General features: G+C 39.6%; 2 protein-coding genes across 3 annotated transcripts; one reads left to right on the top strand and one right to left on the bottom strand.

Moving 5' to 3' along the window:
- Nucleotides 1-213: 213 nt before the first annotated feature.
- LOC133921828 (glucose-6-phosphate 1-dehydrogenase, cytoplasmic isoform-like) lies at nucleotides 214-7,156 on the top strand. Of its 2 annotated transcripts, none has more exons than XM_062366871.1 (16): nucleotides 214-503; nucleotides 1,736-1,956; nucleotides 2,254-2,339; nucleotides 2,498-2,546; nucleotides 2,629-2,815; nucleotides 3,339-3,496; nucleotides 3,570-3,638; nucleotides 3,847-3,905; nucleotides 4,325-4,361; nucleotides 5,039-5,110; nucleotides 5,290-5,437; nucleotides 5,797-5,892; nucleotides 6,230-6,300; nucleotides 6,413-6,528; nucleotides 6,656-6,701; nucleotides 6,795-7,156. In XM_062366871.1, exons 2-16 carry the CDS (start codon nucleotides 1,774-1,776, stop codon nucleotides 6,969-6,971), a joined length of 1,554 nt encoding a protein of 517 aa, XP_062222855.1. In that variant the 5' UTR covers nucleotides 214-503; nucleotides 1,736-1,773; the 3' UTR covers nucleotides 6,972-7,156. The 2 variants fall into 2 exon arrangements, with proteins under 2 accessions (XP_062222855.1, XP_062222854.1); XM_062366870.1 differs by having other exon boundaries at nucleotides 214-512.
- A 690-nt stretch (nucleotides 7,157-7,846) lies between these two features.
- LOC133921829 (cytosolic Fe-S cluster assembly factor NBP35-like) lies at nucleotides 7,847-11,023 on the bottom strand. The gene is made up of 3 exons (XM_062366872.1): nucleotides 10,886-11,023; nucleotides 10,515-10,616; nucleotides 7,847-9,048 (listed from the first exon to the last, which is right to left on the bottom strand). Exons 1-3 carry the CDS (start codon nucleotides 10,929-10,931, stop codon nucleotides 8,153-8,155), a joined length of 1,044 nt encoding a protein of 347 aa, XP_062222856.1. The 5' UTR covers nucleotides 10,932-11,023; the 3' UTR covers nucleotides 7,847-8,152.
- Between the last annotated feature and the right edge of the window lie 4,071 nt (nucleotides 11,024-15,094).

Raw genomic sequence — 15,094 nt, 5'->3', positions numbered from 1 at the left:
TAGGTTCTAGGTGTGCTAGTCTCTAAGGCTTTAGGTAGTGAAATTCTCTTTCTTACTGTCATGTTTTTAGACTTACGATCTATGCTTTCTGTATGTAAGACTCAACTATTCTGTTATCAAAAGTAATGGTAATGGGTTCCGTTATCGAAAAAAGAAAAAAATCTTCAATTTCAGAACAGTTTTGTAACAGAGCAACAGATGAACAGAGCAGGGTTGGTGGATGGTAAGCGGGTCAACAAAGCCGGGACTGGACGTTGGCCGCCGAGACGAGCCCGTCCGCAGGTATAAAACAGGCTGAGCCAAAAGGAAACGAGTGCGAATGTGCGATTCATCATCATAAATTTCTCTCCCCCCACTTCGCAAAGCCAAATCTCACCGGTGTTTGGCTAGTCCGCTCCATTCCACGGCCTTTGCTGAGCACGGAGATTCTTCTGTTCTGCGTTCCTGGTTGATCGCCGGAGTTCTTGCTGCAGATTCTGCGCCGTTCGTTACGATTCTGAAGGGTATCAGTGGTAGTTTTTCTTTCCTGTGTGTTTATGCTTCTGTGGATATCAATTGATCAAATAACTGCTCGCAATAGGATTCGTTCAGTTTATTTCGGGGATTATGTGTTTGTTGGCTCTTTGGGTTCCTCTCTTCTTAGGGAGTGGTTGGGGGAACGATAATCTTGTAGCATGCGAGATTTCTCCCTTTCTAACATCTCTTTTTTGGGTAGTTTACTGGTGTAGTGACTTAATTTATTCTGCTCTCTAAACGACTTCTCATGTAATAAGTTAATTTTCAAGGAAAATCCTGTGCCACTGATCGTCCGAACATTTCCTCACAGACTTTATTCATGAGTATATGCAATTCTTGCATATTTGCTGCATGCCTGCATGTTCAAGATTAGTTATCAAAGTATGGGTACCTAGCAAATTGGTTAGTGATGGAGAAATTGAATTGTAATCGTATATTTTGAGCTTCGGAGGTGAACTTTTCATTATATTGTCAGAGTTTGTTTGCTCACTATTCAGAGGCTACTTACTTGCCACATTTGTATGACCTTAAGTTCTCTTAGCGTAGTTAACCAGCAAGATGGTGCTTTGATCCTTAATACATCAGTAATTTGAGCCTTTTTTGCATTCAGCGTAGTTATTTGTATACGGCAGAATTTGTTTTTCTGAAAGAATATAAAGCGGTAGTTCCTGCTTCCTATCATTCAAAATACCCATTTTCCAGTTATGCGGCATCAGCATGAACTGTAGTTTCGCTAGTTTTTCTTTTCTTGTTTCAGGATGAGCTCCCATAGGATAGTAGTAACTTTAGTTTTTTGTAACATATATATAGTTCAATGAATTGATTTTAGTTCCCCTGAATACAAGGGAGCTCAGTTCGATGGATTTCTTTATAGATAATTTTTTAACTGGATTATAACCTCATAGCAGCATATTAGTTGTTCATTGAGGGTAAAAAAATCTGTGATATAATAGAGGATAAATTTTTCTTGTATGAATTGACCATCAATTATAAGAGTTCTATGATCTAGTTCAGCAATATTATTTTAGGATGGCCTTGCCTTCATGAGTGCGACTGTAATTCCTCATTTCCTTGCACTGTGTTCTATTCTAGTGCCTTCTGAAATGAATTTTCTTTGTTTTCTTACATAGCATGGATCAATTTATTTGATATATTCTAAATTACTTGGTTGAACATCTTGTACATTTTGTGATTAATTGTACCTTTGCAACATTCCTAGGTTATATCTGAAGGAAGACAAAAATCATTCAATTTATCATGTCAGAAGGATCGTCTGGATCTTCCCCATTATCAGGACAGAATAGATTTAGTTCTTTGTCAGATCTGAAGGACCTAGAACTATCTTCAGAGTCTGGTTGCTTGTCCATTGTTGTCCTAGGTGCTTCTGGAGACCTTGCTAAGAAAAAAACTTTCCCAGCACTCTTCCACCTTTTTCAGCAGGTAATTTGATCATCACTAGAAGTTTCTTACATATTAACTATAAGAAGTTATAAAAGAACAGTGAATTTTTGATCCAAAAGTAGCAAACAAGTGCACAAGCTGATTCTCAAAAAATAAAATAAAATGCACAAGTAGATCCATCTGTGTTGAGTTTAGGAGTTTGGGTACCTGGTAGAACAGAAATAGCAGAACATCATTGTATAATGTATGTGCATTTCATATATATAATGTATACATATAAGTTTCTTAGGTAGTCAGACGTATATAATTGTGAATCTTACTCGCTGACATCTTTAGGGATTCCTGCAATCTGGAGAAGTCCATATATTTGGGTACGCAAGATCAAATCTTTCTGATGACGCATTGAGAGAACGCATTCGTGGGTAAGATCCACTTTCGTTGGATTATACTAGGATTTCATGTATAAGAAGTCATTACTTTTCTATGATGGGGTCGTTCCTATTTTCTCCATTTTTAGTTTGATGGAAATATTGGTTCCATCATTCTTTCTTTATCTGAATATTATGCTCTATTTCTGCAGATACCTCAAAGGAGCTTCAGATGAACATCTTTCACAATTTTTGCAATTAGTAAGTTTCTAACATTGTGCATAGTTCCTGAATCCTGGCATGTTCAATTTTTGTAACCATGTTGATTTTTTTTTTTTTGCAGATTAAATATGTTAGTGGTTCTTATGATAGTGGAGAAGGATTTGAATTATTAAACAAGACAATCTCAGAGTATGAAACGTCAAAGGAAAACCAATCAGGAAGCTCCCGCAGACTATTTTATTTGGCATTGCCTCCGTCGGTCTACCCGTCAGTATGCAAAATGATAAGATCATATTGCATGAATCCATGTAAGTTACACTTAAGAAGTTTTCCCCCCTTCTCTTACTTAGAAGTAACGAAGCTATCCAATAATAAAGCTTTAAATGTAAGAAATAAATATTTGGCTTCATTAGGAAATAAAGAACCTACATCCTTAATCTTCTTCAAATTTCTATTTACCTCGTGGGTTGAAACACAAAAAGTTCCAAGTCTTTTACTAGAAGCACGGTTCAACTTCTGAGCAGACCAGTTGTCCACCCTTGATTCTCCACATTGCTCTTTCACCATGGCTGATGAAATGGGAATAAAATGCAGTTCATGTAGTCAATTTTTTAAGGTTTGCTTGAACCACTCAGGGTGCAGCAACAAATTTCCTCTTTTTTAACCCCTTGATTGTCATATGGTCTTTCATGTTTCCACATAAGTAAGAAAAACAAGATTGATCTTTAAATTTCTGGAGGTCAGATAATTTTGAATTTTACTGCACTATCTTGTTTGTCCCCCATTCTTCTTGTGCTCAATTGGTGGTATCTATCCATGTTGTAATTTCAGCATCACGCACTGGTTGGACAAGGGTTATTGTTGAAAAGCCCTTTGGAAAGGATTTGGACTCTGCACAAGAACTGAGTGCCCAACTCGGAGAGCTGTTTGAAGAAGAACAACTCTATAGAATTGACCACTATTTAGGAAAAGAGCTGGTTCAAAACTTGGTAATATGTGGGACTTTAATGAGCTATTTATACTTCATACATGCAACCGTTTCTTATGTTGTCATATTTGCAGCTTGTGCTTCGTTTTGCAAACCGCCTCTTGTTGCCTCTCTGGAATCGTGATAATATTGACAACGTACAGGTAAGATCCTTTCCTAGGTGGTTAGCACACTTCTATCTGCTATATCTTTATAAGTTATAGTTAGATCTTAATAGTTTAATACAAACATCATATCATTGTCAGTTTGTTTCAAAATTTAAATAAAATCGATATCAGAAAGCTTTACTTTTTGTTACGATAATAACTGTGCCAACTCTATGTGCTTGCGTGTAATAAATCCGTACTGCAGATCGTATTTAGAGAGGACTTTGGGACTGAAGGACGTGGAGGATATTTTGATCAATATGGGTATGTTGGAAATAACTACATTTTTTCATGGGAGTTCTTCACTGAAAACATCTTGTTGTAAACGCATATGGTGGCGACTGTGAAACCTTGGTGTAGAACAGTAGCAATGGTCCTGACAAATCCTCTGATCATGTACACTTATACATTTGAAGATACATGAATTGCACGTTTTGTGTTGCTTTGGTTTCAAAGACACTTTTTAAAGTTCTTTTACTTCATTGTGTTATTTTTTCTGAATTCAAAGACCCTTCCTCCCATTTGCAAACACCCACTACTCCGTTACTGACAGCGTTGCTTCAAAACTTGTGTAGTTTAGTTTTTGAGATAGCACAGAAGCAATGTCATTCTTATTTATGCCCCATGTGTTGTTATTTCTCTTCTGGCATTGTGAGTATCTGACCCCAGTTTTTCTGATGCAGTATCATTCGTGATATCATTCAGAACCATTTGTTGCAGGTAAAGATAGCCTTTGGCAATTTGGTTTATAGCTTAATTTTGCAAACATTTTTTAATATGCGAAGTTGTTATGTGCAGAAAATACTGTTCACGCGAGTGAACAGCAACTGCGGGTACTGCAGCACGCAGTGTTGTAGCGCAGTCTGCTTTATCTTCTAGTTTGTTATTTGAAAAGATTAGATAGCATTTAGAGATAAGTTAGTAGTTTAAATCAGATAAGAATTAGAGATAAGTTAGAGTTGAATTTAAATAAAATCTTTTGTAGACCTATATAAGGCACACAGCTGCCACCTTTTGTAATCAAACAAAGAGAAATCAATTTAGTTTCTAGTCCTCTTCTCTAGTCTCCCCCGATATTATGTTCCCCAATCTATGATATAATCCCTCCCCTAGCATCTGACGCCGTCCGGCTATCCTCTTGACGAATGTTTACCCTAACATTTGGTATCAGAGATGCCAGGTTCCCTGATTTTGAATCTATAGTAGCAACAATTTATTATGGGGAGTGCCCAAAACTTCACTGACAATTATTTAGTGCGGTTAATACTTAATAACATCACTGTTCTCATGTTAAATCTTCTGAGAAGACAGGGCTGATACCTATCATTACAATTCCTCTAAACAATATTGTATTCAGGAATTGAGAGCTCTTGTATCACTGTCACTCTAATCTGCAGGTCTTCTGTTTGGTAGCCATGGAAAGGCCTGTCTCTCTTAAGCCTGAGCACATAAGAGATGAAAAAGTCAAGGTTCTTACATCTTTTTATTTATCAACTTATACTACATATTGCAGTTCTAATTTACAGAATATCTGTTTTTAGATTTTCTTGATGTGATACCGAAGTATAAATCCTCTATTCGTTATCATTTTTTGTTCCTTACAAATTTCAAACACATTAACTTTTTCCTTTTTGCATCACAATACCAGGTTCTGCAATCAGTGAACCCTATAAAGCATGATGAGGTAGTCATTGGACAATATGATGGCTACAAGGATGACCCTACTGTGCCAGATGACTCCAACACCCCTACTTTTGCATCTGTTGTACTGAGGGTAAACAATGAAAGATGGGAAGGTAAATGTTACTAGATGAATTATGTATTCAAAACTCCCAATGTCGAGTTCTGCAGACTTCTTTAATTCTGTCTCCACGTTGTAGTTACATCTGAAGTTTCTCAACCCCTTTATTTTGGCACAAGAGTTCTCTGTTATCATGTTTTTTTTTAGGGGAAAACAGTAGGGGAGGCCCCTACTGCAGTCTTAGTTATCATGTTAATGGAAGTAGTTGAAATTGGTAACACGTGCATAAACACTTATGTTTTTATTTGAAATATATCATGCTTCATACATATGCCAATACTGTACTTCTGAACCTACAAATCGTGGTGTGTTTATATCAGTACTTACCTGTAAATATCAATGTGTGTGCCGCAGGAGTTCCCTTCATTCTCAAGGCTGGTAAAGCACTAAGCTCTAGGAAAGCAGAGATACGTGTGCAGTTCAAGGATGTTCCTGGTGACATTTTTAGATGTACGTACTAAATGATTTTCACATTTTTTAAATGTGTTGACATGAAGTCTGTTCCTGCAAATGGTTCCAACTATTGTAACAGTTCTTTGTGCTGAAAAACCTGAGTCAAAACTCAAAAGTTAGTGGGAACTAGCCCTAGGAAATGCAAAACCTATCGGAATATAAGAACTTACAGTACTAAAAGATTTTTTTACCCATTTTCCCCTGGGAACTTGATTTTCCATGTTCTTACTACATTGATCGATTTTGTTTGAATAACTAAATTTCTATCCGTTTGACTTATTGTCTGTTTCTACTGAAGGTAATTAATGATGTGCTCTATTTTACCTTAATATAGGCAAGAAACAAGGAAGGAATGAGTTTGTTATACGCCTGCAGCCATCAGAATCCATGTATATGAAATTAACGGTATGTAAACTACTAAACTCTAGCACTTGAAATTTTTACTTAGGTCAAAGATAAAATATGCAACGGAATTGTCAATTGACATTGTCTAAATGGACTGCACAAACTTTTGCAGGTCAAGAAACCTGGATTGGAAATGGCAACTGAACAAAGTGAACTGGATTTATCCTACGGGCTACGGTACCAAGAAATAAAAATCCCAGAAGCATACGAGCGTCTTATCTTGGACACGTATGAGCTGCTCCACCCTAGTACTATATTTGTTCCCACTACATTCGGTTCTTTGCAAGTTTCACAAGGAACAACCATGCTTTTCCTCATGATCTACTGATCGATACCAATATATAATTTTCAACAGGATAAGAGGAGATCAGCAGCACTTCGTTCGTCGAGATGAGCTGAAGGTTTGTACTTTGTAGTATCGTATATATATGCATTATGCATTTCCTGTGCTGAAGGCTCCCTTCTGATCCTGACAATGTGCTTGTTGGTCTCAGGCTGCTTGGGAGATCTTCAGTCCTTTGTTGCACGACATCGATGCGGGCAAGCTGAAGTCCATTCCATACAAACCTGGAACCCGGGGCCCTCCTGAAGCTGATGAAATGAGCAAGAGGATGGGGTATGTGCAGACTCATGGCTACATATGGATACCTCCTACCCTGGCAAAAATTTAGCTGTTGTCAGGTGCTGCCTGATGAGGTTTGCCAACAAACATTTGGGGGAAAAGAGAAGAAATAATCTGGGTACTGTAATAAGAAACTTCTGCTTGTGGAATCAGTGTACCATTTACAATATGTAATAAAAGATGCCATGTTGTAAATTTACTCCTTGTTTGTGAAATTTTCTTTTCACATCTCTATTCTGAGAATGTTGTTCAACTTTTTTGAGCTCTTGCGTGTAATTGCAACTTTTATCATGACAATAGCCAAGTCAGCCCCACGGGGGAAAACAGCTCGACGCAAGACGAACTTTGGAGTACTGTCGTGGATGGCAGATGATCTTGGCAATACAAATTTTCAGCTGCTCGTCGCTTGCTAGTTCGTGTTCAAGTTGTGTGACGATTGTTGTTTGCCAGTTCGTGTTCAAGTTGTGTGACGATAGTTCTTTTACAAGTTACGAAAAGGGGAAGAGAAATGGTTGTTGTCGTGGTTTCTGAATTAACCCATGTTGTAATTCTTTGGTCAGCTATGATTAATCCATGCCAGTAAATCTCAATGCATAGCGAAATGGTAAAGTCTGAGCCGAGAGGGGGAAGAAGCGGCAGCCTTGTGTGCCCTCTCGCGCCACTATCAGATCGGCGTCGACCACCCGCTGCTCACTCAGCGCTCACCGCTCACGCCAGGCCGCCAGGCACCGGGACCCTGCCACCATGGGCGCTGCACATGGCACTCCGCGCTTCGGAAGCATTAGCAGCCGCAACACCACCTCTCACGCGCGCCGCCGGCTCTGTCTCGCCCCCGTGCCATCTCATGGAGGCGCCTCTTCTCCTAAAAAAATTGCGTCGACGAGACGCGCGCAAGCGACGCAAACGCGCCACCAATGCCGACCACAAGAGAAGGCAGCTCGGATTTTGCAAACAGAATCCATTCCGTTCGTGTACAAAGCATTTAAAAAAGCAAGTATTAGGTTGCAGCTCAAAACTATTCCGCAGCCCACTCATCAGTATCCTGCAGTTTCGTCTGTACTGCTGACACAAATCACAAAACAGATTCACCGCCAAAAACTAGCGCAAAAGGCAAAACTAAGACTGGCGCTAATACAACTTAAGCACGTAAAAGATAGTAACGTACATTGAAACTCTGACATCGTTGTACCTTGTTCAGCACTGGTTCCCCAGCAGGCCGAAACTAATTTTTCACTCGGTCTTGATCACCTTCTTGACGATGCTCTTGAGAGCCGGTGCACTTGCACTGCACTTCTGATCAGCGAAGCATGATCTCCCTTCATCGGCGGCTTTGCACAGCTGTGGATCCATGGGCACCTTACCGAGGAAAGGGACTCCCATTTCGTTGCACATTTTCTCCGCGCCACCCTTGCTGCTGTCAAACACCTCGCTGCACGTGACAACTGACAAAAGCTCAGGGGCTTTCTCCCTGATGTAGTTCAGCGCCCACTCGGTAGCATCTGTCTCCCCCGCCTCGCCTGGCTTCACGAATCTGAGATCTGAAAGTGCCTGCCTCAGGCCGCTCATGTTCTCCACAACACCTAAAACCGGGACACCGACCTTCTTGCAAAAGTTTATTTCCTTCCTCACGTCAATGAGAGAGACCTGCTGCGGAGTTGTGACAATAATTGCACCATCAATTCCTGTGGCTTGCAGGTACTGCACAATAGAGATGTGTTCATCAGATGTTCCTGGAGGAGCATCCACTACAAGATAGTCAATCTCCCCCCAGTCAACATCCTTTAAGAACTGCTTGATCAGTCCATTCTTGCGAGGACCCCTCCATATGACGGCATCATCTGGGTTGGGCAGCATGAAACCAATTGACATGACACCAAGATTGGACTCAACATAGATTGGTGACCAACCGAGGTTGCTTTGATGAATATCCTGACCTTCAAGACCCAACATTTTTGGGATGCTAGGGCCACAGATATCTATGTCAAGAAGACCAACCTGATGGTCCATTTCAGCTAGGGCAAACGAGAGCTGGGCCGAGAAGGTGCTCTTTCCAACACCTCCCTTTCCAGACAAAACTAATATCTTGTGTTTCACAGTAGCCATCCGCTCAATAATAGCAACCACGTCTGCAAAATACAATCAATCAATACTAAGTTAACTTACATAGAATAAATAAAAGTGGCAACTAAATAGTGCCCGTGCGCATATCAGTCACCTATGGCTAACAGTATGATCTCACTAAAGCGCGTGCCAAAAACCCTAGCTCACAAGCAAAAGGTTACCTACTACAATCGTTAAGGCAATCACAAAACCCTAGCTCACAAGCAAAAGGTTACCTACTAGAATCGTTGAGGCAATCACACATTCAACGTTTTAACCATGATGCTTTGCTCCAGTGAAATGTATCCCAAATATATTCCAATGGTTATATCACATTTAAGATCATGTCTTCTTGTTGATGGTTACGTTTAGGTCAAGCATCTAGCTATTGCACTTACTGGAGAGTCACACTGCAATCCAATGGTTCTATCACATTAAGATCATACTGTTAGCCATAGGTCAATGATAGCATACGCTTTAACATACACTAATTATAGAACTGGAATAGAAGACAATATCATGAGTGCCTTGCCTCATCAGCCCTGAACATAACCTACAAACAGATGGATTGTGCCCAATAATTTTTTTAAGAAGCTCTTCATTCTTAAAAACTGAGGCAATTCATCAGAACAACTTTAGTAAATACCTCAACATACTGACATTCAAGTGCACATATCAAATTGTAACATCTAGCGTATTTGTCTTCCATGGAAAAAGATGAAATAGATCATGAAGACACCCAAGCTAGCTATGAAAAATGCTCTTACAAGTAGCAAAAATAATTGTTCATTTTTCTCACAGTAGATTGTACTCGCGGCGATGTGATCTGTCACTCACTCGCCCTACTGGGAAAGGACAGCACAGGCCTGAAGCAATAGAACAAAGCAAAACCCACAAATTGTTCTCTTTTGGATCAATGGCGTGTTGCATGACAATATTATCTATCTTTTGAAGAACTCATAAATTTGATTACTTGTAGACAACAGTTATGTAATTGGATTGAATGGCAAATGCCTGGTGAAAATCCGAACTTCTTATTTGGCGCATGAAAATTTCATATTCAACTCCCTTTGGAATATCTTGGCCCTTGACTACTCACAACTACAGGTTAGTTCCTGCTAGCACTGGACCATTCTTGAGATCCCTTGTTGATGTAGTGATGTAGTTCAGTGCATGCTAGCACTGCCAGCTCTACAATGACTAATACATCACGCATGACTTATATTTTAAATACTTTCATCTTTGGCTCATCCGAAATCCAGCAAGTAAGAAACACGATCCTAAATCTACTAAGTTCAGGGGAATTGTGTACTCACAGCATACTAAATCTGCAGCTACTGTAATAAAAAAATCTACCTTAAACTTAAATAGGCTAATTCTAAACAATTAGTATCAAACTAAATGATACGTCAGATGATAGTAAAGGGGCAGCAGGTCAATTCACAGATTGTATGAAACTTTTTCTCTAGGGGTACATGGATGATCAGATTACCGGGATCAGGGCCCTTGGGAGCGGTGGCGCAAATCTGCTGGTTAGGACATCCGGCGCAGGCCTCTGCCTTCCCTGCATCCTCCGACTCCGTTCCAGGGCAATCTGCGCAACACCATACAAAGCAAATTTAGAGATACTTATACCTTAAATTCACGCAAAAAGAAGCTTGGATAAAGAAAACCATGCGAACGGAACTCGGAACAACTGCAAAAGGCCCCAATTTTTCATGCACATCAACCAATCTTTCTTTCACCAATCGCCAACAAGGCAAAACATCGCTGCAAAAAATCGACCCCAAACCCAAAAGAAGAGACGGGAAAGAACAACTAATAATCGAGGCCGGTGGAGGGCACAGGGAAGTGATCGCTTACGCTCGTTGGCGTCTTCGGGGACGTCGCCGCCGCCGCCGTTCTCCATTTCTCTCGCTCCCTTCTCGAAGTCTGCGTCTCAGTGTAGATGGGACGAAGTACGCAGGATCGCGTTATCACCCAGCCGGTGTGGATATCGGACGTTCAATTTCGATCGGACGGCTGGGAAGATACCGTTCCGGTGCGGCGGTGGCCGCAGAGTCGACGGGGTGGTCGATTACAAGTTTGCTTCCCGTCATTCTCCTCGTTCGTTTTTTTTTAATCAAGTTGACTTTCAACATGTCGATCTGTCCATGTTTTTATGGAATTGTAGTATTCCTTAAAAAAGGTTGCAGCCAAAAAATAGAATCCATTGTTGGATTAATCCCAAGAAACCCATGCTAAAGATTATTTCGGGTTTGTTTGCTAGAGCTCTCTCTGATTCAAATTCTCTGTGGAAAATGATATTTTGGATAAAATGATTTTGTGGTTGAAAGTGATTCTATAGTGATTTTCTAAAATAAAATATATAGAGAAAGTGATTATGTGAGGAAAATAAATTAGGTAAAACTATTTTTTAAACTCTCTAATTTCTAATTCATTTTAGAGAATCACTCATATAGATTCCACTCAGAAAGCTAAAAGCTGAAAGCTGTTTGGCAGAACTCACTAATTCTAACCGGTAAGCTGCTCCGAAATCTTTACCAAATAGACTCTAAGTACAGCATCACATCTCGTGATTTTATATGTTTTTTTTTCATTTTATCACTAATAAAATTAAAGATAAGCATGAATCAATCCATAATTCTCTGTTAAATTGACTAGTTAATTATGGTAAAATTGAACTATCTGAATCTACAGATTACTTCACGTTATCCCTAGCTAAAATTGGGTAGTGGTAATTAGTGTTTTATAGTAGCTCAAGCCGATTCACTAGCCCTCCGAGGATCACGCGTCGCCATCTCAACAATAGCACATGTATCAGTCGCTGTTACCGAAAGAAACGGAACATGATAACTAAATGAGCCGCAATTTTCTCTGAGAGGCAAATATGGTAGAGCTTGAGTATGATGTGACCACTCAAAAGGCCATATTTAATCAAGAGTACTTCCTCTTTATTTGACACGATAAAAAATCCAAGACTCCAACAGTTAAGTACAAACCGTGTGTAACCAAACAGGCTATGATCATATATTTATAGGATGGAGATCTTACACGATTCTGTGAGATCCATCTCTATCATATATTTTGAATTAAATGACTCATATATATGCATATAGGTATGATAAAAAAAACATATTATACAGAGATAAGGATCTGCATATGAGATCCAGTTTTATAGAATTTCTTTTCGATTTCTGATCCCCACCGGCCGGCCAGCCCCCACACGGGAGACCGAGTGGACGTCACGGCCCGCGGCGGCGTCAGGTCCACGACAGGAACAACGCGACGCAGCCGACGAGCCACACCAGCAGCGCCGCGAGCAAGCGAGACCAGCTGGGCACCCCGGCGACCGCGTCAATGATGGAAGCGGCCCCCAGCAGCACGAGTAGGAAGGCGGCACGAAGGCGGCCGCCGGCGTCCAAGTCCACGGGCTCCCAGGCGGGAGCCGGCTCATCATCGACGGCAATCTTCTTCGGATCCATTGGCTTGGCTGGTATTGCAGCTGGGGGAGTGCGAGAAGGTGTAAGATATTTCGTACTAGGCTTTGCTTGAGTGGTGCCGCTTTATAAATTTTCCCGAGACTTTGGGTGGAACAACCGAACAAAGATTTTTTTTTGTGTGTTCTGTCTCTGCTATTCCATATCATCTATCTGCGAGCTTTTTTATTTTATATTTTAAAATAAAAAATTACAAAACTAGATATCAATTTAAAAAATTGTAAATATAGGCTACTGTCGCCGGTTGGAAGCGAAATAGCTTTATTTTTTATTTGCGAGCTTTTTATTTTTATATTTTGAAAATCAAAAAATACAAAACTAGATGTTCGTTTAAAAAATTTGTAAAAATAGACTACTGTCACTCGTTGGAAGGACGGTAGCTTTAATAATAAAGATATCACACTTTCAATGGATGATAGGTTTTAAAAAGAAAAAATTTACGATGATCTTGGAAGAACTTGAACCATCTATTTTTTTATCGGATGATCTAGATTTGTTAAAATACTACCTATTATTTAAAGGTAGTATGAGTAGTATATGAGAAAAGTATACGTAGTATAAAGGTATTTTTGAGAAAAAAGAAATAACATGGTAGTTATATCGTGCAAATTCATAGGTTTAATGTTTAGACTGGTCTGAATACTGATTATTTGGTTGAACGATTATTTGAGGATTAGATATTAAAAAAAGATTGCAGTGCTCTTCAATGATATGGTAGGTAAATATTAATACTATTGTCGTAATTACAGAAATATCTAATTACGTGAATGATCAGATTAAATTTATACTACTTTTACCTATATGTATTATGAACCATCGTAAAAGAGCTCTTAAAACAACACTGCGTTCTACCGATCATGTGATCTCAGATAAAAATTATCGTTATATGAAAATAGTGCATATCAACGATATCTGCAACTCATTATTTCATTTGAATCCGTTTAATGACGTGTAGTTGTCGTTGAATGCCACCACGAGCAAGGACGTGTAGGATGCCTGCTGCAGCAAGCGCAACGACGAGGCTCAGCAAGCGCAACGACGACCGTTTCATTTGCTTGCTGCAGTGCACCCATGGTGGGTGGAAAGCAATAGCCACCACCAATGGGTGCCGACGAGAGTATGCCCGGGGACCTGGAAGCTTCCCGAAAATTACCTGTTACGCCAATAACACGACACAGCCGATTAACCGCGTTGTCCATCTTTGCACAGCACACATCGATATACAAACCTGGGTTTAGGATGCCTGAAACTTTGAGGTTTTATGTTTTTTGCCTTCTTCCTAGCAGATATTTCAAAATTCTCTAGAATTAACAAAATGTTTTTTGCCTCCATTTTGCTGATCTTGACTTAGCAGGATTTCCTAAATGGAATTAACAAAACGAAACTACTCCTTGCGATGGTAAAAAGATGTCATTTCAAATCTTGAGACTCAGGAATGTACAATCTGATATGCAGATATATCTAGTGACAGCTTTTATATGCGAAAGAGTTGCCCTTACAGAGGAGAGGCCGTTGGCTTGGCTTGGTATTGCAGCTAGAGGAGTGCGAAACGGTTTACGATATTGCATCTGTTTGTAAATGTAGATTGTTTTAGTCTCTTCAACTATTCTCTAAATATAAGTCATTCTCGAACTTCTATGTATTTGTTTCTCTTTTGTTCTCATCTTACCTTTGTTTAATAAATACTATCACTTTCACAAATGAATGAGTTATCTTTTTCAATACAGAATAAATGAAAGGCAACAAGATCATTTAATCTACTTTTTTAATCTTTATGTACAAATCTAAAATGATCTATATTTATAATCAGAGGAAGTATCTCGTACTAGGCTTTGTCTGAGTGACCATTAATTTATGGATTTCTCCGAGACTTGGGCTGGAACCGGACAAAGTGTGGCGAAGCACGGATGATTTTGTGCGTGTGGCGAACCACGGATGATTTGTCTCCAAAGTGGAAAAGAAGTCCAAAGCAGAAATCAAGCCTGAAAACCGAAGACATTGGAAATTTCGTGTTATCCTCTCTCCCTCTATCTTCTTTGCCTATGCTTTGGGCATGCTGATGTATCTTGTACTCCAACGCTTTAGGATAATTGTTTAGGCCGGCATCAGCCTACCATAAATGTTCGTGGTGGCCTTATTATATTGCATCTGTCGGCTGTCGCCACAAGTTCGCGGTGATTGCCGCACGGTCAATAACTTATTCAAATGGCCCTCCTCTGGAAAAGCAGCTCTTTCCAATATAACAGCTGTCACCAGATTGTACATTCTTGAGTCTCAAGATTTAAAATGACATCTTTTTACTGTGGCGAGGAGTAGTTTCATTTTGTTAATTCCGTTTAGGAAATCCTGCTAAGATCAGTAAAATGGAGGGAAAAAACATATTGTTAATTCTAGAGAATTTTGAAATATCTACAAGGAATAAGGCAAAAAAACATAAAACCTCGAAGTTATCCTAAACCGAGTTTGTATATCGATATGTGCCGTGCAAAGATGAACAACACGGTTAATCGGCTGTGTCTGTGTTAATAGGCATAAGGCCACTTATAATACTAATTTCTTATATATTAATTAG

Source organism: Phragmites australis, chromosome 6, assembly GCF_958298935.1.
Source record: "Phragmites australis chromosome 6, lpPhrAust1.1, whole genome shotgun sequence".
Lineage (NCBI taxonomy): Eukaryota > Viridiplantae > Streptophyta > Magnoliopsida > Poales > Poaceae > Phragmites > Phragmites australis.
The sequence above is the reverse complement of the archived record's forward strand: the minus strand, read 5'-3'. Positions and strand labels throughout refer to the sequence as shown.